Here is a 25965-nt window from a genome sequence, read left to right as displayed (position 1 = left end):
AAGCTTGCTTTAAGCATGACGCATCAAGGAGCTGCACGTGGCGCCACACGTCAGAATGACGTTATTTCGGCAACCACGCCCCTCCAGATTTTCTGCAAAGCGTACCTTTTGGATTTTTTTTACGAGCGGAAAACCTGGCGGACGAACTATAGCTCATGGAAGTTTGCCAGTGCGAACATCTTTATGATTCGGCTGAAAAGGACTACCATGGCCTAAATACTGTAAACAACTCCTGGCGAGCGCCGCGTTGAGAAGAGATGAGGAGTCTTAAAAAGCGCTTGGAAGAATTTAGATTGTTTGAATCTACTAGGATTCTCTAGCTCTGCTATAGTGTTGTTTTTATGCTGTAGACCCAATTTACTGCCACCTAGAGTATGAGAGAATATTGTCTGGCTGCGGGGGAAAGCTACACAGAGTATGAAGTGCTGCAAAACGCGTTCTGCCTCGTCAAGCCAAACCAAGCATTAGCATCTAGCTTCATCGTGCAAATACACAGCGCAGGTAAAATCCTTTGATTGCCCGAAAGAGCTTCACAATGGACGTATAATGAGCCATTATCAGACATTCTGCTTTAGTCCGTGCTGTATTATAAACAATCATTCTTGTATTTTGTTTTAAATTTACTTTATTTACAGCTCAGCAATTAGCGCGCAGTGATCCGACGTGACATCATGACTTTTTCTTTGCGAGCTCCCAATGTCTTCTGCATTACAAGAGACAGTACAGCACCAGCACTTGACTGCACTCTTTGCAAAGAAGTTTTACAACCAGTACTTTTGAATGGGGCATTTTCCTTTCCCTGAATATTTATGTTACATTGTATTTGATTATTTCCTCCTATGTGGTCTATACAAAATATGTATTTATGAATAAATGGAAAAAAAAGGTCATGGAAAATTGACATTAATGTCATGCAATTAAAGGATAAATGCTACATTGAGATAAAGAGGGCAGAGAGGGAAGTGATTTTACGATATTGATGTTGTTTTATGTTATTTTCATCAATATATTTACAGTTGACCCCTGTTATTGGTGAGGAATTGGGATCGGGCCTATGCACATAGCAACAAATCTACATATTATTGACACCAACTGTTTTTTTAAGACATATAATATGATTTCACCCGTCCAGCCCACTTGAAGATAGATTTTCCTCTATATGCCACGTTGGCTAAAATGAGATTAACACTCGTGCTTTAGAATGTGTTTGCCGAATTCGGTTTGAAATTTGTTAGAATGTAAATGGTTAATATTAAAGCCAGCCACATTCCCAGTTATAAGCAGGTGTGCACACATGCGGAACTAAATACAGTTTTTTTGGGGGGCAGTACAGTTCTTTCGTTTTTGGGTTTTATTCAATTGAGTTGTATATTTTAAGTCACATAAATGGCGGAAAAGGCTTTGAAAAGATTTCTTTTTTGTCAAAATTTTATATGACAAAGACACGGCACCTCAAACAAGGGTATTATGGCCTGTGAGTTAGTGTGTAGCCTGTCCACAAAGTTTTTCATGGCTTCACAAATTCAGACAGTAGTATTTCACTGGCAGATGTCTGCACGGATAAAACAACAGAACAAAGAACAAGATTTATCCGTCAGCTTGCCTGTAATGTGTCTCGAAAAAGCACTATGGACGAGACATGTTTTCATTTCAGTCTTTGAATGCCATACAGCATTTCATGTACTATATGTTGAACAAAAATATTACCATGTTAGGTGAACACTTCAACTTCGACCACATGTGAGTCTCTCAATCAACCTTCTGTAGCAAGCCCTTGGGTACAGAAGCACTCCAAGTATTTTAACATGATAACTTTATGGACACTAGGCCCAGCCACTCCAGTCAGATGATAAACTGCCATATTAAAATGCTGCTCTCAGATTTTCCAAAACAGACTGCTGAACGGGGGTGATTGTCATTTATAAGCTAATGTTACCATGTGTTCTAAATTAATATGGAGCAGTATAGAAAGGGATGATTGTGTTTGTAAGCCAATGTGTCCATGTGTTATAAATTAATGAGGAACATTATAATCAGCGAGAAAATGTTTTATTTCATTCATCGTCTCTTGAAAGCATAGCTCCCTTAACAAAATGAATGTGGAGTACACTAAATAGTTTTAAACATAAGTTACTTTTTGACAAACAGACTATGAAATCCTTTCATTCCAAATCTAAACTGCTTCCCATGTATGAATGAAGTCACATAACGGCACCTTTTATGGTCCAACGCAATCCCTTTCCCTGATTTATTCAGACTTTAAAATAATCCAAAAAGATATTTTTAATAGAAACCAATAAAAAGATTGTTTTGACTATTTAAAAACATTTACATAATTTAAGTAAGCTAATCACATATTCGATTCTAATATACATCATCTAGAAAGATAAACAAAATGTGTAAAAATGAACTACAGTAAATGTAATATTAAACTCGGGTGTGACTTTACATGTTTCTTTTATTAATTTATTTATTTTTTTCTTGTGAAGAATGATATTGGAGAGGCAATTTGTTTTATGCTCTAACGCGGTCAAACAAGAGTGTGTAGAGCTTTTTTGAGGAATGAAATAAACTCAAACTGGAATGCAGGTGCCACAAAAAAAATTCAAAGAGGAAGGCAAAAAGAAAAGGAAATCTATTTCACCAGTGGTGCCCTTATTAAACATTTTTAAAGCTTTGTGAAATCATTCATTTGCATAAGTTGTTGGAATTTTGAAAAAAAAAATCTTTTGTTTTTCCAGAAATAGTATGGTAAATATGTTCATTAAATCACAGACATTTTTTTTCCTCCAAATTGTGGCAAATGTTTGTGTCATGACATGATATCATTTTGCGGAATGGGCAGAGATCAGGTTCGGGAGGTAGTTGTGTATCCGTGTCTCATAGATGTCTCAGGCCGAACCGCGCCAAATAAACAGTACCGTTTTGACGGTCCGTGACGTCTCTATGAGAGAAAACGTGCATGCGTTTGGTTGAAGAGTGAAAGCCGTGCGATAGTACTACGCTTCATTTCATTAAAGATATGAGGACCACACTTTTCTGTGTTCCTTTTTCTTATCGTGGAGAAAGAAAAAGAAAAACAAGTACTCACTCGCGTACACACGCGCAAAAATCTTAAAAGACATACATGAACTCAGGTTGCAGGGGCAGGGAATACCATTTTTTACGTGCACATCAGTACCACAAGAGTCGCATCGAGTAACACCCCATTTTCAACGTTGTTACAGCAACCCGTCAGACGGATAAATGGTGTGGCCCAATCTGAACAGTGCCAGATCAGATTTGAACCCTTCTAAAAACGGTGTGGACAGTCAGCCCTAAAAATCAGATTTGGGTTGAGGTAATGGATATGCCTGAAGTCTGAACGCAGGTTTACACCACTACAAAGGTTTCAGCACACTACAAACATACTCTAACCTCTTGTATATAATATTTCTCTCTTTACTTTTTGTTTCACTAGACATCCACTGTTGGTTTATGGTGTTAGGAAAATGTTACCCAAAATGCTATAGAAAAAGCAAAGCGTGCCCGGGCTTAGTTCTCATAGGACCCATCGAGGTTTGGAGCATTTGTGACGGTCTTGCAGATTATCGTTAATGACGGGAGGCTTTGTCTATTGGAATAAATATTGCAAAAAGACAAAGAAAGGAAACTCCATGCCAAGAAAGAACCCTTGAGCTGTTGTCACACAAGATTTACGAATGTCATCCATGCTGTGGTTATGAAGGAATATTCTCGTTTGAACGGTTATGGCACAAATTCCTTGGTAAATTGAATTATGCGCTCTTTGCTGAAACCAACATACAGCGTAGTGAACGATTAACTGAACAGAAGATTGCAAGTTTTCATATAGATATTGCAGTATGCTTCTAATGTAAATATTCCAGTAAATGTAGCTTCTGTTTGAAGAGTCATTTTATGCATACCTTTTTACCATACATATATCATATGAAAGACTCAAAAGAGGAAAACAACAGTGAATGGCAAAGGTAAATCCGTCAATGGGATTATAAGCAACCCTTCCCATACTCTGAAGTAGCCTCTGTCAGCTCCCACTATCATATCTCATAACATCATACCATAGATAGTATCCCTCGCCAAGTTTCTCATTTTTTTCAAACAAGCCAATACTGTATTGTGAGTTTCAAATGTATCTTACCCAAGAGGGCTCCCAGCAGGCGGACTGAGGTGGACCGTTGGACCATACTCTTGGTTTTAATTCCTTAGCTCCGGAGTGCTTCGAAATCAGCACACCGTGCGTGTGTGTAGCACATATATATATGTGAATGTCAATTTGTGTCCACACAAGCGGGGCAAGTTGGGCAAACTGCTGTGTCACGGGGCTCTTCAGCGGGTGCTCAGCATGTCAAACATGGGTGGTAGGACAGCCAGTCTTCATTGCAATTCTGGCATATGCTGGCAACAGCAATTCATTTTGATTTGCTGCGCGTGCTTTTTTTTACTTTGGAAAATCTGAAAAACAAAATTGGAAATACAATTACGAAACAGACACGATGCCAAGAATCACATTGAGCACGAAATAAATTTTAGATCCAGAAAATCAGCATCCAATACACTGAAGCCAAGTTTAGTCACGTTCATCTTCTGAGAATCATTTTAATGTAATTTCAAAAACAATTTTATACACAGTTATTAAAGATTGGCATAATAAATCAATAAGTATGGAACTGATAAGTAATTCAATCTTCAAGCAACTGAGGTAAAGTGCAAGACTTCGTTCGGCTGCAACCAGCAGCAGCAGGACTGTTGATTTCATTTCAACAAGATTGCAAAATAGCCAGCACTGTGGCCTACTATTGGCAAATATGTCACACAGTTCTCAGCGTGGGTTTTTGGCAAGTACCTCAGCTTCCTTTCACATTACAAATACATGTGTGGTAGGTTATGTGAACATTCAACTGTCCAAAAATGGGAATGTTAGTGTGGCTTGTTGTTTTCCTGTGTACACTTTACACCCACTTAAATTGGGTTTTACGTTCCAGATCACCTCTATATTATTCGAGCAGATGTTCATGTTTTTTACTTTCAGTTTCATTCCTGGGTTGTGGAGGAGAGATTTTGCACCGAGCCCGCCATGTAAACAGGACAGCAATATTTCATTTATTAGTTGCAATGATTGAAGAAAAGAAAATTTGATTGTATGACTCTGAATATAATTCTTGTTCACTTGTGGACTAATTTGAAAGTTCTATCTTGTGTTGTGTGATAAGAATTAAACTATGTTGTGTTATAAACTGTATAAGAATAGTATATAACAAAGCCAGCTATTTGTCTAGATTCACTGACATACCATCCGCTCGAATAAACGAGAGCCTATTCTCTCTTGCCATGTGTTACTACACGGTGAGCAACAAATACAGTACAGGTAAATGAATGTTGTCACATGCGTGTACTAAGTAACATGTACTCGCGGCATGCGATCAGAATACATTTAAAAAAGCGTACACTGTAGCAAGCATCATTTGCGGGTGAATCGGTTCAGTGGCAATTCCTGTGTTGCCAACCTCAGGCCAAAAGACAGCTTTAATAGGCTCCGGTTCATCCGAATGCACCGGAAAAGTTTTCTTGTTTGACATCTTTGCCGGTATATTCAGGGAATTGAGAATGTTCACTTGCACAGTTTTGTCTGCCCACAGGCCCCAGCAGAAAACTAGCCGGTTAGCAAATAGTTTCATAACTATCAGCCCCCCTTATATTTAGTTCCAGTTTTCCGTTTTCTCAGCTTTTGATGTGGTTGGATTGATTTGTTTCAGTAATTTTCTATGCTATGCGCATCAAAATGCACCAGATGCATCATGGAAAAGCACGCCACCATCATCCGTTTTGCTAGAGAAAACAGGACTTTCGGGGTGAAGAGCGTCAAAAAGAACAAAAACAATCAAAAATCTTAGCTATCCAAATGGAAAATAGAAAAGGCATTTTTGTGTCCGTTAGCCTACAGGGTTTGCCCTCCCTGTGCATTTAACATCAAGCTCCATACCAGCTTCACACTACATGCGCAATCAAATTTACATTAAGAGAAATGCTGTGGAGGGTACAAATAAAGGCTACATTGTGATACATGTGAGATGCAATACATGAGTTGCCAATCAATATTCTGTGTACATAAAGGTAAAAAAACAAAAAAAACAAAAGCCACTTCGAAACTTAATTGTTTTTTTTGTTTTCACGAAATTGCATCATCACAGTCAAAGTGCTAACTACTTAGTAGCAGGACAAATTATTACTTATTACTCATTAAGGTTGGGAATTGTTAAGATTATAAGATTATGACCATTCTGATTCCATTTTTGATTGTTTAACAATTTAATTCTTTTGTGGTTACCTTTTCGATTCTTTTATGGAAATAAAAGGAGAATAAACAGGTTGTACTCAGATTTTATGTAATGTGTGTGTGTGGGGGGGGGCAAGAGAAGAGAGTGAGAAAGCGAGATGAGAGTGAGAACGAAAGATTGTGAGAAAAAAAAATAAACACAAAGCCCCCCCCCCCCCCCCCACACACACACACACACACACACACACACACACACATTGGAAAAACGGTTCCAGTTTAATTCATCTCCTGTGTTTTGGCAGTGCAAGGTGGTAGTAATATTAACCAAGTAGCGTAAATGTAATTGGATGCCAACTGCCACACACAGCAAATCTGTTCCCGACTGCAGCCTAATCTGGTGAGTCACTGCCCTGACCGGCCCCCTTTAAAACTCATTGAAATGGTGTAAAGTCAAAATAAATCCTGCTTCCTAATAAATACAACAAGATGGTATATCTGTCCTCTTGCACAAATATGCGTCATCAATTTCTTTCTCAATATATAGTGTAAGTGATGAGCTCACACAAACCTGAAGCAGTTCTTATTCCAACACCTCTTTTGCTTAGATGAAATTCAATAACTGATTAACATCCTCTGAGAGCAATTACAGAATACTACAGCTGACATGTCATAAAGCGTTGTTTCTCAACTGTTGTCACACCAGGACCCACCTTTTCCCATGGTCAGGCAGCCTTCTGATTTGTCTGACAAAAAAATGTATAGTTTAAAAAATGAGCTTTGAAAATTATGAATGTGACGAAAGGAAGTATATTTTCTTTAAGTGAAAAAATTATCATGAGCATGACTAATTCATATACAAAATGAATAGCTTGGCACAGATCTCTTTTTTAGGAGCGCAACATTGACCGAGGGTTAGGGTTAAAAAAAAAAAAAAAAAAAGCTTTGCCATGGTTTGGCTTTCATTACAGGTGTTTCTACTCAACTGGAAAATAAACGAGGCAGGCATGTAGACCAAAGCAACCGTTACAGATTTAACAGTCTGGGTTATTATGCAATAAAACATACAAATTGAATATTTTTGGGTGAGATGCTGTTTAAATGCATCAGGAAGTTGTGTTAATAACCAAGTATGTGAGATATTTTCCTGCTCCTAAGGTAGCAACCTAACCTGATCATTTACCCATGTTGCAAAAGTAAGATGTCATAATTACATATTATAATTAAAGTCATAATTACAGTAAATATAAGTTGTTGTTTTTTTAAATCCCACACAAAAGTGTCATTTTGTGTGTGTGTGTGTGCGTTTGTGTAATGTTCTGTATGTAAAAATGTATCATTCTATGTCTGACATTTCCAAACCAGACATTACAACTAACCTGGCTACTCTCATGTTATTCTAAATCCATTTATGGAAATCGAGGTTAGCATTCTGACGTCAAACAACAGCAACAACCAAAATGAATTACAATAGTTGTTTTCAGACAAAAAAAAAAAAAGCCCCAAAACTCTGAATTCCTGGTACCAGGTGTTCCTGGTCCAAAGAACTTGTCCGTGGGCTTCACATCCAGCAACTGTGTGTGAGGTCGCCTTTGAACTGGTCGAGGTACTCATGTCAAACAAAGAAACCATGAGCCTTTGCCACCTCTTACACCACAGGTGTGGAACTCCTGTTCTGGAGGGCCGGTATCCTGCATCTTTTCAAACCTCCTCTCACAGACATGCCTGACTGAAATGATTAGGATCATTTTCATGCTCCTGGAGAGCTTTCCATCATGGAAAATCAACCTTTTGGAGCTTTAAACCATTTTACAATATCAATTTGTCACCCTAAACACACTTTTTTTTTTTTTTTTTTTCCTTCATTGATGCATTTCTGGGTATTCCTTGCTGGTTTTGCACAGGCTCCATCCAAGCAGATAAAAATGGCAAGCGAGAGGCGTGATGAAATCAGATCAACGCTGAAGGTTCTTGTATTGCCTCTACTTTTTTTCCTACTTTTATTTTCAGTGTTAAATATTTTTTCATGGTGTCACTCAAGGAATTATTCATTTCACTGCCTTTCATATATTCTGCTCTCTATGTATGTATGTAAAAAAAAAAAAAAAGGCATTAAAGCTATAATGTCTCAGTGACACGTTGAATCAAGTAACAATCTCAAGCTGTCAGTTTTCTATGGGTGAAGTTGTGTAAAGATTTTTTACTTTTCCATTTCTGTATACTGTCGAGGTCCTAACTCCTTCTCTTTGTATGACACTGATGGTGTAAAATGGTTCACTTGCTTGATTTCAGTACAGGCAGCATTTGATTAGGGTGTAATTACCTGAGGAAAGCTTCAGCTCACCTTAAGCCCAAACAAGTTGCGAAAAATTGAAAATGTATGGCTTGGTGGTGGCAGACATTAGCTTTTCTGAGTCCCCTCTTTGCCTCCAACTTGAACCATTTGACCTGCTTAATGCGATGACTTTTAGGGCATTCTTTGCATATGAATTTTGCATCATCAAATTCAAGTTGTTTTGTTTTTTTGTTCCAGCTATCCCCATATTCAAAATGATAAGGTGAAAGTGTAGCCAATTGCATTGACCAAGGCTCTGTTACATTACATGTCTGTTACCCACTTGTTCTTGGGGATAGCTTTAATACAAAGAAGTAATTTTGCTCTCAACAGCTCAAAGTTAAAAGTTAGTCCTTGTAGACTAGCCAACTGGAGACTCTAAAGAAAGTAGAATATCAGCACTCTTCACAACCAACATTCCTGTGATTATGGCGCAGTAATAGCACAGCCCTACAGCTATAAAACAGCAAATTAGCATTGTTATGGGTTCATTATCACATGGATATTGTCGTGGAATCTCACTGTTATAATGACTAAAGACTTCCTGCTTGCTTGAAAAGTAGAGCAGCCTGCATCAAAGTGTGGCAGACAGCCAGCCAGTTGCTGAACGATGATACACTTGAACCCCAAATGATTCATTCATTTATGAGTTAAAAGTGAATTTTTATTTGGTGAATGGATACCTCTTGTTGGGAAATGACACAGAGGAGTAGGAAGTGACTAAGATGAAGAAGAAACTCAAGCAGCATGCCAAATCATCTTGGCACTTCCCAATCTAATCTGAAGAATTTGAATCAATTACTGAACAAGGCTCCTCCATGAGCTGTCACCTTACTGAGGTGGAGGGGTTTGTATGTTCCATTTATCCTAAGGGCTAAGTTGTCTCAGGATCACCCAAGGCAAACCCATGGCAGACCAAGGACAGCTCAGCTCAGGACACCCTAGGCCGCACTTTGATGAACGACCTTGTGATTGTATTTGCCGCCGCATGTTTTGGACGCTCGGGTAACGAGAGGGGCGGAGCTTTCAAATGATCATCACAAAAAAGGTTTTGCCGTTTCCTGATGTCATTTCCAGACAAAATTTCATTCCATTTTCACCCCAAATTAGACCAACACTTTTATAGGGAAGGCTAAAAACCAGAAATTAAGCCACTTTGTAAAAGATGTTAAGTGAGTAATGTTGACTTAACCTTGAGAAGCAAATCCAGAACACATGTAAGTGGAGGATGTCTCAATCAGGTGTCAAACTTACGTTCCATTGAATGTGACTGCAAGCAGTGATGTCAAGGGGGTTTACAGGAAGTCCCTTTATGAGGACTGCTTGTTTCTGAAGGATAAGTTATGATTTGTCAGAAATCAACAGGGAGCTCTTACCATCGCTGATGTAACAACCTCAATGCAGTGCACTGAGACGTCACAAAGCAATCGGCTTTCATGGAAGACAATATAAAATCAATCACTTTTAATATACAGCCATCATAGTCAATAATGATTGTTTTTATGAGAGTCAATGGTAAGTCAAAACCTATCCCAAACTTTTAGTATAGTCATTTTAAACAACAATTAAAACATGTCTGGAAAATGAGTAAGTTTACAAACTTGAGTGAAGAGTGACTCAGCAGCAAATCAGGTGGGTTACAGACAGAAGTGCACTCAATACTTCGAATGCAGCAACTAAAGACAATATCAAATTCCACACAGCCAACTTGACGAACTATTTGAATCGATTATCTACAGATACTTTATACAACGTAGACTTGGTTTACATCATAAATCAGACGCGCTGGTGGTTCAGATGCATACACGCACAAAGCTCATTTCGCGATTAATAAAGTTGATCCTCTGTGATATTGACATTTAAAAAGCTGACGCTACATATCAAAGCAAACACTTTGTCATCCTACCACCAGAGGGCAATGTTTCCCACATGTTTGCGTGTTTGCAAAAGTTTATGCTTTTCTCACCCTAATTTATTATTTACCGGTGTTAAATAGTGTCGTGTTTCTCACGGGCAGTGTTGGCTGTCAATTGAGACCCATTTTGAAAAATCCGATTGGCAAAAAATTATAATAAATTTGGTTTGAAATGACCAAAAATGACATTTTGACTGCTAATTGATTAAAGAAAGTTAAATAAAGTAAATAATGTGCTTGGCTAGGCTTATTTTTTTCATTGGTTTGCACTCAGCAAGTAAGTTAAGAAATAGACATGTTTGACCAAATAATTAATAATAATAATAATAATTATTAATAATAATTGTGATTTCAATATTGACCAAAATTATCCTGATTATTATTTTGGCCATAATCGTGCAGCCTTATTTGGTGCTATTTTTTTTTTCTTTTTTAAGTGACAATGTGTAATATTTAGACACTTTGTGGAGAATTTAGAGTTGTCATTTACTGATGTTATGTGAAAGCAGCACACGCACTACAATATAACAGAGAGACCATACTTTGGACGCATACGCCAAGCGAGGGAGAGAGCAAGCCAATAAAAATACAATTCACCACTGGCTTAAGTGCACAACAGGGTGGAATCGACAATATTTGAGCAAATATGCAAACACGGTTTATTACCCTGGGCTTGCGCGGACATAAAGAAAATGAAAAGACAAGTCCCGCCAATCAAGTCAAATCCAGGACTGCAGTCAAGGTACACAAGGATTAACAGAGGCCACAGAATAAGGTAAATTCTTGTTGTATTGCGATGTCTTAGCTGAAGGGTTTTTTGTGTAGAATGTGTAGAATAATTGGTCATTCTAACTCCCAAACTGATCACCAACCGTCTTGCATCATCATGAAATGTGTGCTGCGAGCGGACACCTCTGCGCCCCCCCTTCCACGGTCCCCCCTCCACGGCCACCTCTGCCCCCTTCATGCCCCCTTCTCTTTCTTCTTCTTTTATTTATGACTGGCAAACAAGCCATCTAGTTCCTTTTTATTTCCGTTTTAGAACCGTGGCAGTGGTCAGGACAAAAGAAAGCAATTGGGAAGACGTTACCATTTTCACTTTGGTAATACGGTAACTTGGAATATTGAAAGTAAACTCTGTTTCCCTGTTATTACTGTATGTTTGATCAGCTATAGGCCCCATTCAAGGTCAACGTCCAAGGGCTGTTATTTCAAGTCCCTTAGTGTTCCCTGACTTTGGCCAAGGGATGGAAACGAGAAGAGTGGGGTTACTGTATATGTTTTAATAATTAAAGATTTAGGTAAATATGTGTGCTGCAGCGAGTTTTGTCTCAAATGTTTAAAGTATAAAACTACTTTTCACATTTAACATTTCTGGTACACAAATACACGTGCATGAAAATTACTGGGGAGTGGAGGCGGAGGTCCTACTTTTCGCGGGCAGGGTTCGGGCCCCATTAACCGCGAAAAACGAGGGAAGACGGTGCTCTACTTCCTGGTGGTGGAGAAGAGGGGTATAGTTTCATTTACTGTATGGCGATTCCAGTTTAAAGTCAATAAATCACGTAACGTGACAATCAGGCAAAACAGTTGCCTACATGTCAGTCAGCAAAAAGGGGTCGTCGGACTGATGGTGGTCTGTCAGCAATACGAGTGTCCGTCGGTCCGACGGGAGGTCCGTAGGTGTTCAAAGAGTGCCCATCTCTGGGATGCAAAAAAGGTAGATTAAAGTTTCACTGCCAAACTGGTCGAAATGGCACTAGGCAACCTTTTAAAAAGTGCCAGACTGATGTAAAACGCAATCTACACACAAAATATGTGTACCATTTGACAGATTCATTCATAATTTTACATGCCTCGTGATGGATAAATTGACACCTTCGGAATCAAAACATTTACATTTTAAGTCATGTTAATTAGTGCACTCATACTGAAACCACAGCCTCCTTTACAATCGAATCGAGGTTTAAAAAGTAGACCCACGTGTGCTCACCGCAAAATTGTATAATACCATACTCTACATTGGTTAGTTGTAACTCATTCATACTCACTGAGTCATCATTGCAAGTGACGAAAGTGAACCTGGACGCCGCAAAACACCTGAATACGGTTTTAAATAGACGCACCTTTCCCTGTCCTTTGGCCCCAAATGCCGTCACACTTCTGTAAGGTGCGCCCAGCTCCAATCCAGGCTGAGTGAGGTAACAGCAAATCCGATCAGAAAATTGTCGAAGTGTTTATTGTGAGGAAGTCCATCACTTGCTCCGCGTGTTCCTGCCTGTGTTCTTCGCGTTAGCGCTGAAGAGAGTGGAGTAGACAAAAGTTAACAGGTTGTCCTGTTCCCTACAAAGTCAATTCTACAGTTGCGCACCCACATCCGGCCTGCTGTCAAAATAAACGTGCGACTCGCCTTTACGCCTCAATAGGAGGAAGCTTTCCATTTCGGTCAGATTTCATGTCTGAAATGGCGTTTATTTTTAAAAATAAATAAAATCAAACGTTCTGACAACTGAACACTGGTTGTTTCCATATTTATTGTGTTATTGTTCATTCATTATTTATTTAGTTAGTTATTAATATACGAATGTAACCTTATACTGCATGTACAAGTTTGCAGTCATGTAGCTTAATACCAACACAGCAGCGCCTACATTAAAACGTACAGTATAGCTATAACCGAGACAATTAAGCACTTTTTTCACTCAAGTACCAAATAACGACCTTAAAATGTTAAAAAAAAATAATAATAATAATAATAATACCCCGTGTAATTCAGCCAAAAGTTAAACTGCTAATCTTTTACTATGAAAGCGCAAACGGGTTTTTTTTGGTGTTGTCGTGAGTAGCTTGCTCCGTCATGGAGACCGCAGTGATCTCCTCACACACTGCGCTCGACTTCACTTAATTTCTTTCACCTTCCGTATTAACTACTGCGAGCCCCCCGCTGTTGCATGTAATTAATCCTCACATTGCACGTTCTGGTTGTCTTATGTATATATGTCGGAATGTTTCACTCAGTGGTCCCTTGAGAAGTGGGCATTCTCCAAATGTCACCCCCTTTTTAAGTAGTAAAGAAAAAAAGGACAGTTTTAGAACCTGTGACATATATGACAATTACGACCAAAAATCTATCATTTCTACAATCTATTATAAAATTATCATGACTTATTTAGAAGGAGTTTGTATTTACAGTATTACTGGTCCCGCAAGCAGAATGGATGGATGTAAAATGTATACATCACGAAACAAACATGTTTTTTTTTTTTAATTATTCACTTTGTTTTGCACTCCACAGGTCAGGCCATTCATTATGGATTTCTACATAAGAGCACAAGAACCAAAAATGATGCATCTCCCGGTCTCTCTCACACACAGTACTGTGATGGCAACAGTCATCAGCAAGACATGGGACCCCCCTCTTTCCATGAACAATCATCATCTCCAGGTGGAAATATGCTCAGCAAGGTGAAGCATACAGAAGATGAGTGAATGAAATACAAAAATTCCCCAAAATAAAGCACAGCTGTGTATAAGACACACCCTTAATTTTGGGGTCAGATTCTGATATTTTCTATATTACCATGTATAAGACACACCAACAATAGCAAAACAGAATTGATAGAATATTTTGAAAACTCTATGTTTAAGCGGCGCACTCCGTGGTTTACGGAGGAAACGCGTACGTGTAAACTGTTAAGTAGACAACTTGAGCGTAAATGGCGAACAACTAAACTTGAGGTTTTCCGTCAGGCCTGGTGCGATAGCTTGCTGAAATATAAAGAGGCTCTTAGGCTAGCAAAAACTAATCACTTTTCCAAAATGATTAGTCTTAATAAAAACAACCCAAAGTATTTATTTGAGACGGTAGCGCAGCTAACACAGCAGCAGCAGGTTAATCAAAATTCCCTCCATTCAGCACACGATTTCATGCAATCCTTTACTCAGCGGATTCAGCTAATAAGGGAAGAAATAAAAAAGGCAGCGCCGCTCACCACCTCAACTGTGATTGTTGATGCTAGTTCGGACAATCAGGTTCATGAAAGTCTGGCTACCCTGTCCCAGTTTGATTTAGTATCCCTGGAGTGTCTTACACAACTAGTTAATGCAGCAAAGCCGACGTCCTGCATGCTCGACCCGCTTCCAGGCAAACTCGTCAAAGAGCTGTTCCCGATCTTGGGGTCGTCTGTCTTGAATATTATCAACCTGTCACTCTCCTCTGGCATTGTACCTGAAGCTTTTAAGACGGCCGTCATTCAACCATTACTTAAGAAACCACACCTAGATCCTGAAGATCTCGCTAACTATAGGCCAGTGTCACACCTTCCGTTTATCGCCAAAATTCTCGAGAAAGTTGTAACACAACAGCTTAGTGATTTTATGATAGACAACAATAGATTTGAACTCCTTCAGTCAGGTTTTAGGGCCAACCACTCAACTGAGACAGCCCTAGTAAAAGTGACGAATGATCTTCTCTTAGCCTCGGATTCCAACATCTCATCAATATTATTACTGCTTGATCTTAGTGCCGCATTTGACACTATTGATCATCATATTCTTATAGAACGTCTTAGATCATGTGTTGGTATCTCGGGATCAGCACTTTCTTGGTTCAGATCTTACATCCTGGGAAGGACGCATAGTGTCTCTTATGGCGACGCAATCTCTGAGTCTTTCTCCGTCTCATGTGGTGTCCCGCAGGGGTCAGTACTTGGCCCCTTACTGTTCAACATCTACATGATTCCTCTCGGCGATATTATACGTAAACATGCTATTAGTTTTCATTGCTATGCTGATGATACCCAACTCTATATGCCCTTAGAAATAACGGATCCGTGCAAGTGCAGTAAACTGGAGGCTTGCCTTGCCGAGATTAAACAATGGATGTCTTCCAATTTTCTGCTTCTCAACCCTAATAAAACTGAGATGTTATTTATTGGCCCTGCTCATCATCAGCACCTGCTTAAGAATACCACGCTGAACCTAGAAAACTGTATTATTTCCCAAAGTAGTTCTGCAAAAAATCTCGGCGTGATATTTGACTCAACTCTCTCCTTTCGAACACATATTAATAACATGACAAGAACGGCGTTTTTTCACCTCCGCAATATAGCTAAAATTCGCCCTATTCTTTCTCTTAGCGATGCAGAAACATTAATTCATGCATTTGTTACGTCGCGCCTAGACTATTGCAACATTTTGTTTTCTGGCCTTCCCATGTCTCACATTAAAAGCCTGCAGTGTGTACAGAATGCAGCGGCGAGACTATTGACAAGGACGAGAAAGTTTGATCATATTACTCCGATTCTAGCTGACCTGCATTGGCTTCCAATACACGTGAGATGTGATTTTAAGGTGTTGTTAATTACTTATAAAATTTTACACGGTTTAGCTCCTTCCTATCTCGTCGACTTAGTATCACCTTATGTTCCGTCCCGACAACTTCGATCACAAAATGCCGGTTTGCTATCGACCCCACGGGCTAAAAAGAAGTCTGCGGGATCAAGGGCATTTTCCATTCGCGCGCCAGTACTATGGAATGCCCTACCTATGGAAGTTCGCGCAGCCACCTCGGTAGAAATCTTTAAATCCCGACTAAAAACACATCTATACTCAAAAGCATTTAGTTAAATTAGCCTGTCTGCAGCCTTCTTCTTTTTTCCTGCCCCCCTCTTCCGGCCGGGAGAGGGGGCTAGCTAGATGGTGAGGGTTGACTTGACCGCCTCCATTGGGTCCTGCGCTGGTCGACCATCACGGGTTAGGAGTCTAGCCGTCTGCGGTCCACCTGGCTGGAATGCGGGATGGTTCCTGCCCAATGGCTTTGCCTGCTGTCAAGACATCACTGCACTATATAGCACAATATGTTTTCTGTAATTTATATTGTTTCTGTGTTCGGTACATGCAGCATCCACTTCAACCTGTGGGCCTGGAAGGGGGCTCCTCCCACCTGTGGTCCCTTCTGGAGGTTTCTGATTTTCCCCAAATTGGGGTTTTTGAGTTTTTCCTTCCCCTTCTGGGAGCTTTGACAGGGGATGCTGTTGTGTACCTTACATTGAAAAGATGTCTCTGTATGACCTCTTTTCATTCTGTGAAGCCCTTTGAGACTTCGGTGATTTAGGGCTATATAAATAAAATTTGATTGATTGATTGATATGTTCTTGTCGTCATATGAGTAAGTAATACATTTGTTCAGCGTTAAGTTAACCGTGTATCAGATTTCCCACGTTGTGACCGTTCAGCGAATGCCTCGCCTGTGTACTGTAATGTGGAATTCCTTCGAAGCTTTTGCTTTTCCTTTTCCTCGTGATGCGCTCCAAGTTCATTTTACTATAAATACCCCAAGTTTAGCAGCATCCCTGTTTCACCAAGTTTATGATTATGTGTATATTCCCAAAGACCGCAATTAATAAACGAGTCAATTGGATTACCTTTCCTTGTTTTCTAACCGCTGCACTCTTAATTGAATCAGCCGGAGAGATCATAACTTTTTCCTCTCAGTTTTAGTGACATTCCTGTGTGTGAACAGGGATGAACTCAGACGTTGGTTAAGTCTGCCTGCTTCGTATATGGAACATAATGCCTTAGCAACCTCAGCTAACACAGGCTGTTGTTAGCTGCACTTGATGCTAACAGCAAATTGACGTCCTACTCTAGTTCGTCCCATTACGAGAATTATTGTGCGAATTCGGCCGGTATAAAAATGCACATCTGAGCATCAAAACTGGGCTTATGTCGCAGAGAGCTCAATCTTCCTCGAATGGTGTCAAGCCATTTTTGAATGAAAAGAGGATATAAAGATTTGGGGCACAGAAAAAATATTGAACACCCAATGATAAGAGTTTGAATGAGCAACGATGGATTTTGAGCGCAGAAAAACGTTTTGCTCGCTTAAAATCTCTGATTGTTCGCTCATGATAATCCTCCCTCCCTTGCTCAACATCGAGCTCTCGCTCGCTCGAATTGTGTCCCCTCTGCGCGCTCAATTTGGCACACACGTTACAAATGTGACACTCTCTAAAAACTAGCCAATCAGAGCTAGTAAAAGTACATTGATTGACTGCTTGGTCTCCATTTTGATTGCTTGTTGTGTTCACCCGGAAAGAGCAAATGAGATATAAGAATTAATGACAAAAAAGTTAGGCATTGTAAACACCTGTTGTTACTTTTCATTGGAAAAAAAAGTAAGGTGATCACCAGAAAACTAAATATTTGTTCTAGTTTTTATTAAGAAAAAATGATTTTAATTGTCCCTTTGTTGGGCTTTTTTTCTGGATGAAGTGGTACAAATATTTTGAGATGAGTGAGGTGCCACTTTTTTATGTTTTCATTTGATGGCAATATCTAGTAAAGATCATGTCAAAAAATTGTCTACTGAAGATGACTTTATGTCATTTGCTACTCATTAAAAAATGAGGCATTTGTAGTCTTGAGCTCATCTCGCCACTATAGATGCTATACAGTCAATCTATATTTTTAATATTTAGATGAATCTGCACATTGCTGACAGTGAGCGGATTGTTCAGTTCACTCTGCATGCCTTCGGGATCGTATTGTCATCTGACCTCTGTGTTTGAAACTTGAGACAAATCTGTGACAGCATTCTGAAAATTCCCCAGGGGTGCTCCTGATGAGGTTCACAAACACATACGCCTTCAAAGCCTGCCCTCCAAAAGCAAAATGTGGCCACGGAGAAATCTAATTTTGACTAAATGTTCAGCTATGATACTATCCAAAGCTTTGCTAAATACACGCATTTTTTTGGTAAACATCCTTTAATAAGCTCTCAGTTTGTTCTACATCTTGCCACAGTTGACAAAGAAATGGTTAAAAGGCAACTACAGTGCAACCTCTGTCTTCACATCTGTCTTAACATTAGAAACATATTTGCATACGCAGTGATTAGTGATTATTTGATATTAGCCAATGACAGAAAAATGGCTTTGTTTGGGTTCTTTGTACAAAATCTCCCACGTTGCTAAACTACACCTCAAGATGTTTTGAAAATTTAAAAAAAAAAAGTATAAGTCAATATTCTTCCTACAGTTGCAGTAACATTAGCTATACCCTTCATGTTAGGCCAAAATATTCTATGTAACATCTTGGTCTTTTGTGTGTGTGCACACATCCAACATTAGACACCGTTGAGAGCACCATTAGGTGTCCCAATGTCAGTAGCAGCTCAGATTTATCAAAAAGTGTCGTCACCGGTGACTGCAATGCCCACCTGCAATCAATATGTTTGGACCGCCCAGTGAGTCTTGCAAATGCCCGTCTCCATCTGTCATTGTCCCCTGGAGGATGTTTTTGCATTATTAGACCCACCAGCCAAATCATTTCAAACATGACAGTAGGAGTCAAAATTCCGCCACCACAACAACATAAGTGCTGAGTTCAGAGGGGAAAGCCCCATGAGAGAATCAGCAACCTAGTTATGGTTGGTTCAACCCAAAAGGGAAATTTCCTCTAAGCAACGTTTCCATGGTCCATTTGAATCACCTATTATGGTTTTCATATCAAACGGCAAAAATTAAACAAACATTGTGCCCCAAATGGAAAGTAGTGTGAAAGGTCAGGAAAAAACAGCAACATGGTCTCGTAAAAACCATTAAGAATGCTGCTGGCAGTCAACAGGAAGTATTGTAATCATGTGCCGCAAAAAGGAAAAGTTCAACTTTGTCATGTTTTTAGGGCTTAAATGAGACAAAGATTTTCCTAAGATTACGTTTTTAAATAGGCAAGAGTAAAAAATAACGAGAGCCTCCAGTTAGCGAAAACCAACTGAAATATGAAACCCATTGATCGAAAAGTAAAATGATTGTAAAATGGTATCATTTCAAGCACAATGCCTTCTCAGACTCAGTTGTCAGGATGCAATGACCGGCGGATGCGGACCTCTAGTGATGTGACGTTCACAAACAAATCGAGGCTTCTGAACGGCTCTTACATGTGAACAATGGGAGCAAGATGACATTCAGATGTTTTCAAACAGCTGATTGGCAGCCCATTTAGCAGATGACTAAAGCACCAGATGGACAGTTGATGTCTTCAGATCATTCTATTTTGTAACTCCCCCCACAGCCAAAGCAAATGTTCTAATATGCTTTGGATTCTTCATCTCCCTCTGAAGCACCAACACGTTTGCCTTTTGAGCTTTCTAAATACTAAACACCAATTAAGCCTGGAAAGGTTTCCAGAAGGTCTTGGAGAGGAATTGCGGACGACACACCACCTTTGTCAGGCCAGTGTGCAATAAAAAGCATATACTGTTCTATGTTGCTCCACAACCTGCTTTGTTTAGAAGTTACTTTCCTGTTTGGTTACTCGAACTCATTGGCGCTGCCGCATAAGTGCAGTGAGTGTATTGAAGTCAAACCTCTACATACCTAAAAAAGAAAATTGATTGTTGCAGCCATATGAACTCATGCTTGGTTCCATGTTTTTCCGATCGTGTTCCACTCACCATCATTTCTAATATTGACCGACCCCACCTTTAAGAGATTGGAATCACTCGGAGTTGAACTGCATTATCTGCTGTCTTTGGGGCAGCTTGTGTGCCATTAAGTAAAACTCCTTTTTGCTTTGCAAAATGGTCTAAAATGCATCAAACTCGGTGCAGTTATTTTTCAGATGCTGGAAGATAGGACATATTCTGTTACGGTCATTGAGTTTAGTGCTGGGTATTATATTAAATATGTTGGAAAATAGTCTTTTGTTCAGGTGAGTATCACTATAGTCAAAAAACCTGTGAATAAATGTCTTTATTTTATTGTTACGGTTTTAAGTAAAGGAAGTGAAGTCTGTTGAATGTTTACAGATTCAAGTGTTTGCTAAGGATGTCTCTCAGTATCATGCCAAGAGTTCATCTCGTCATCTCCTCTGAGTCTCTTTTGTTTTGTTCTCTTTTGTTCATTGAACACAACTTTTTGCTCATCTTTATGTTTATAGTATCTTTTCACGTTTCTCCAAGCCAAATGTCAGAAGGGCAAAACTAGCCTGAAGAAATCCTAATAGATTTATAGATACCAGGTAGTATGAAACGCAGTATCTTGACTAATGTGAATGCATTTTGCTTTATTTTGTTTTTCTGTCTGTTTTTCTGCAGACCTGGCACGCGTGATCACAAATATGTCATAATATCAGCAAAATATCGGAAACTCTGCCACAACAAGGAGCAAAGTGCCTCACCGGGAGGCATGGCATATTCACACACTCTTTGGCCTTGTTGAGGTTTAAGTGCCCCAACGTGACTGAGTTATGTTGACGAGCCACACTATATACACCAAGCAGCAAATGCACGCTTAAAAGCTATCCTTACTTGTTTCAGATGCTGAATTCTGGACTCTGATTTTGAAGAAGAAAGTTTTTTTTCCTCTTCTACAGTTAAATCAGCACGTTATTTCACTTTATGAAAATTGTTTAAGAAATTGTCACATTTATGCCGTATTTTTAAAACGATCTTGTCGTGTAGTTGTCTTAGTCAAATTAAACATAATTTTACATTAGAGGCAGTAATTTACTGATGATAGGAAAGGGGGGGTGTAAAGAGGTCTATAGAAAAAGGAGATTCAACAACAAATAAAATCTTTTTCATTACAAAATCAAAACAGAGTAAATGCTTAATTTAATCAAGGAAGTGTTGCAGCGTAAAGCCTTGTGTTTTCTTAGCAAATACTTTTAACAAAAGGCCCATTCTCAAAGTTTGAAGCAAACAAGTCACACGGTATACAATCTGATTGATGCTGTCAAAAAGCCGAAGGGGGATTTCTGAATCAAAGACTTTGTGCTCCTTGGTCCACCGAATGAGGCAACATGATGCAGCCTTGTCATATGCAAAAGAAGCACATGATCCATTGATGTCAAATCAAATCTCCTCATGGGCAGGAAATAGGAAAAAAAACAAAAATGTATATATATATATATATATATATATATATATATATATATATATATATATATATATATATATATATATATATATATATATACATAAATTGCTGTTATACAATCTCGAAAAAAGGCACGAAATATGGCATTAAGGGCTTTTCTTTGCTAGAACTTTTTCAGTTTCTCTCCAAGCTCATCAAACTCAGTATCCAAGACATACGGTAGCTCTCACTGTAGTAGCTCTCACTGTAGTTTCAGAAAGGTTGTTGACCTCTGGACAAAAGTCACTTAAATTTAGTAACGTCACTGAGTCACATCAAGTCCAGGCATTTTTGCTTAATAGCGGATAGTTCAATAAGAGGATGAGACGGGTCCAAAAATGGATTGACAGAGAAGGTTTTTGTTTGATAGTTAAAAATAAATACTCTATTGCGAGACTCATTTATTACAGTAATAAAATAAGTATTCGGCATTCAGGCTCAAGTTGTTGACGTCTACCCAATTATTAAAATATCCCAATATAATGATTTTATCGTTAAGTACATAACTTAATAGGAAATCTACGAATTTCAATAAAGATGTGGAAAACGACCCATGAGCGAATCACACTGTGACAAATAATGCTGGTCGTTGTGCTTTGCGGATGGGCCTAAATCAACCGGGGCCGGTCCTAATTATAAAAGGCCTAACTGAGTTATCAATCTGATGAATATGATTAGCTAGAATGTGTATGTGGGCATATGTAAAATTCCAAATGTATTTTATGGAAAAGAATCACAGTAAATTGGCAGCATGACTGCCAAGCACTCATCTCGTCATACAGTTCGGAGGTTCTGGGTTTAAATCTTGGCTCGTAATATGTTTCCATGAGTTTCCTCCTCAACTTATTCCTACTTCCCATTTCAGTAACTTTTTTTTTCACTTTCATCGGAGACTAAATTGTCCATAGCTGTGACTTTGTCTGCATGTCCCTGTCTGTTAAATTTCCAGCTCGCTCCTGACGTCATTAGATTTTTGAAAGTATAGAACAGAAAAATATTAAATATAAAGCGTCTTCTTTTGAAATTACAGTGGAGATCTGTTCACAAAAATAAATAATTAACTTAATTATTAACAAATTGTTGTCCACAAAATGTAATCAACATAAAGTGTCAGCCTTGTTCTCAAAAAGAAATAATTACAAATAAATATTTGTCCACAAAAAAATATTTAATTTAAAGTGTCCTCTTTTGGGATCATAATAGAGATGTGTTCTCAAAAATAAATAATTAACTTGACAGGTAACGAGAGGTGGCACGTGACAAATTGGGTTGAACCATTCTAGTATAGGGGAGAATCTGGTCTATAAAAATAATGCAATTGCATAAACTTCTGAACATAAAATTTGTTTGATGAATTCATATTTACCTGAAACATTTAATTCAATCATTATTTTTAAGGGATTTTTGCACGTTTGTTTGTTTTATTTAAAATCTAACCCATTTGAGAACCACTAAACTCAAGCATATCTTAGCTGACCTGGGGCCAAATGTGGACTATAGGTTGGATTGGTCGCCTACCAATTGCAGTGACAGACAGACGTTCCCGCTCACATTCACACCATCCCCCAAGTGGGAAGTGAACCCACACTACTTGCAGCAAAGTCAAGCAAGCATGTCCCTGCAAAATGACTGACAATTTCTTATGCCAAGTGAAAAATATGAGCCAGTCTTAATATTAAGAATTTTAGATGTCACTTTTTAAAATACTGATTCCTGCAAGATTCTGTACTTTTTAATCAGAAATGTTCACTTTATAGAAACTTTATTTTTGCTCTGTATTTTGCCAAAATGCAAATGATCAAAAATGCAAAATAAAACTGGATAAAAGGATTGGGTGATGTAGCTGAAAAATGAATCCCAAAATACTGTACATCATTTTAGACGATGTTCATAAATAGGGATTCTTTCAAACTAATTCTTACCTGATAAAATCAGGAAGATGTCCAAAATAAACATATGCATGAAATACGATAATACAGAAAGTCATCTTACCAATCAAATGAGGCTAAAACAAAAAAAATATATACATAAATTCTGGTAGCAACACACTAATAATGAACTCTAAGCATTGATATGAACCCTATCAAGATACATATACCGACAGAAATTGCAATGTCAACTGCTTATGACAAGGATGCAATTGGACATGCATACCATTTACTTGTTGATAGTACTAGAATAGTAACAAGAGTCTGCGTTAAGTATAAGTGGTATTGGCCGCCTTCCAGAGTCCTGGTGTGGCTACCCTCACTTATGACTTATTAGGGAACTATAATAAAAGGTTTTTCTGTAGTTTTAATAGATGAAATGTACTATACATTGTGCTTGTACATCCGTTACGTCTCGAGATTTTGCAGAGAAGGAATTTGAAGGAATCACAAATAAAAGAAAGGAAGCCAAAGTTGAATTTCATGAACAAGTGTTAACTGAGGCACTTGGGTATCAAATGTGGATGTTTTGTAGGCACCACAGCTGGATAGAGTTTCTTCTTGTGAACCCTTACAATTGGAAGCAAAAAATCAGAAAAAAAAAAAAGAATAACCATGTCTGATGCCATGCAGATGTAGTCCTATGGTCAACCTAATCAAGAATAAAAATAACGTTGTTGCGATAATCATCTTTCAATCAGTGTTTCAAAAGATCATTAATTCATCGCTAATTTGCAGGGCTGCATTTTACACAATGCATTTATGATCTTTCTTCAAACATTTGAATATATTGAAAGCAAATCAAATAATGCTGAGGCACGCCATCACTTTTCAAATGTCTGATGCATTTTGAGGGCAGATATGAAAATAATCAAATCAAGCATGAAATTGGACTGAAAATCTGAGACATCATGTGTTATGCTTTCTATTGTGTATCTAAAAGGGGCCCTATCATAAAAAAAAAAAAAAAAAAAAAAAAAAAATTGGGAGCTTTTGGTCATGTTGCAATTTTGATTTCTCATTTTAAACACCCCCAAAGTGTTATTTTCCTTCATTGATGCATTTCTAATCAACCCCTCACTTATTCTAGGCTTTCACACCAGCCCGGCCCAAGCAGATAAATATGACTTGAAGAAAACTCATATTGTCATTCATATTACATTCTACTCCGTAATTTGCTCAGAATGTAAGTCTATTCATTTATTAGCAGTTCATCATTATTGCCGTTATTGCGCTTACTTGTTTTTTTTTGTTTGTTTGTTTTTGTTTTATTGCCTTCTTTATAATTTGCTCGATTATGGAATGCAGTCTGCTCGGGAAAGTGAACAGAATAGGAATTTCATTGTGTGGTATTGTTATGCATATGACAATAAAACTCTTGAACTTGATATTATGATGAATACTGGGCTTCCACAGGGACCAATTTGATAGGAGGAGCGGCTGTTATGGTCTGGAGTCTCTTGACACTGTTTTGCATTTTAGTGTCGGTTAGACGCCTGTTTTTGGCTCCGTTATTCACTTTGTTGGAATAGTCTCCATCATCCACGAGCTCCATGAGGATGAGCAGTGAAGATGATGGATGGATGGATGTTTTGTGGCCAGCCGGTACTGAACGATGTCATGAAGGGGTGAGCCAGTCACATGGTACGTTGTTCACATCCAATCAAGTGGCCCCCTGTCGTCCATCAGGAGTGAGTCCAAAACCCTCTCCCCCACCCACACCAACCACTTCCGGTAGGGAAAGTTAGTTTGCTCCTTTTTATTGTTTGCCTCCTTCTTTTTCCTTGTTTGCTTCTTTTTTCTTGTTTGCGTGGTTTTTTTTGCGTCTTTTTGTCTTTTTCCTTCTTTTTCTTGTTTGCTTCTTTTTTGTTTGTGTCTTTTTTCTTGTTTGTGTCTTTTTCGTGTTTGCATCTTTTTTCTTGTATGTTTATTAGGGATGCACTAACATGTTTGACCAAAAATGACGATGAGAAACACGTTTTTGTTTTTTTGTTTTTTCTCCATCGCCTTACTCTAGCCAATTGACATCGGGTACGGACTGTAACATCACAAGCAGTGCCCTACACATAATTGATGAAAATGAAACAAATCGGCATACTATAGCTCTGAATATAATTCCTGCTTAGGGTTTTAATGCCTATTTAACAGGAATTAATTTTAATGACAAACGAGACACTCTTCTAACACTGTTACAAAGGCCAACTTCAAAATATTGAATAAACAGTTTTGGTGTGTGACGCAATGTTGTTCGTCTTCTCAAGAAGTCTTTCTCTCCTCCTGTGTGTTTTGTGTGAATTTCAGACAGACTCCTTTTTTTTTTTTTTCGATATAAAAGGGTTGCCAATTTTTTGTGTGTGCGTGTATATGTCAAATTCCCATGTCAATTAATACAGAATAAAACAGCTATACAATGTTGGGCCCCCACTTCACTTCATTCTGCCATGCAGGAGTTACAATTCATAAACCCTCAAGTTCCTCATTAAGACAATTTTGAAAAGATTCCAAATAAACTATTGAGTTGTATGTTTTGAAAGCAGTGAATTCAGCAACTACTTTCAAAAATCAAGTTGTGT

The 25965-nt window shown here is 38.5% G+C and overlaps 1 protein-coding gene and 1 long non-coding RNA gene across 5 annotated transcripts in view; one reads left to right on the top strand and one right to left on the bottom strand.

Annotated features, from left to right (window-relative positions):
- Nucleotides 1-12806, bottom strand: part of il34 (interleukin 34) — a 46066-nt gene extending 33260 nt beyond the window's left edge. For 2 of the 4 annotated variants that reach the window (XM_088417821.1, XM_088417824.1), the window contains exons 1-2: nucleotides 12669-12806; nucleotides 4160-4473 (exon numbers count right to left, since the gene is read on the bottom strand). In XM_088417821.1, coding sequence (XP_088273947.1) covers nucleotides 4160-4205 — 46 coding nt within the window. In that variant the 5' untranslated portion in view covers nucleotides 4206-4473; nucleotides 12669-12806. Of the gene's footprint in view, nucleotides 1-4159; nucleotides 4474-6863; nucleotides 6887-9881; nucleotides 9953-12668 lie in introns of those variants that run through there. The other 2 variants (XM_088417822.1, XM_088417823.1) reach the window with 2 other exon arrangements.
- LOC148422161 (uncharacterized) lies at nucleotides 10048-16686 on the top strand. Its single transcript, XR_015865956.1, has 2 exons — nucleotides 10048-10142; nucleotides 13838-16686. It is a non-coding gene; the product is annotated as an uncharacterized LOC148422161 (long non-coding RNA).
- The last annotated feature ends 9279 nt before the right edge of the window (nucleotides 16687-25965 follow it).

The sequence above is a fragment of the Hippichthys cyanospilos genome, chromosome 6 (assembly GCF_059441005.1).
Source record: "Hippichthys cyanospilos isolate Australia breed blue-spotted pipefish chromosome 6, RoL_Hcya_1.0, whole genome shotgun sequence".
Classification (NCBI taxonomy): domain Eukaryota; kingdom Metazoa; phylum Chordata; class Actinopteri; order Syngnathiformes; family Syngnathidae; genus Hippichthys; species Hippichthys cyanospilos.
Note: the sequence above shows the minus strand (reverse complement) of the source record. Positions and strands in the feature narration are given on the sequence as shown.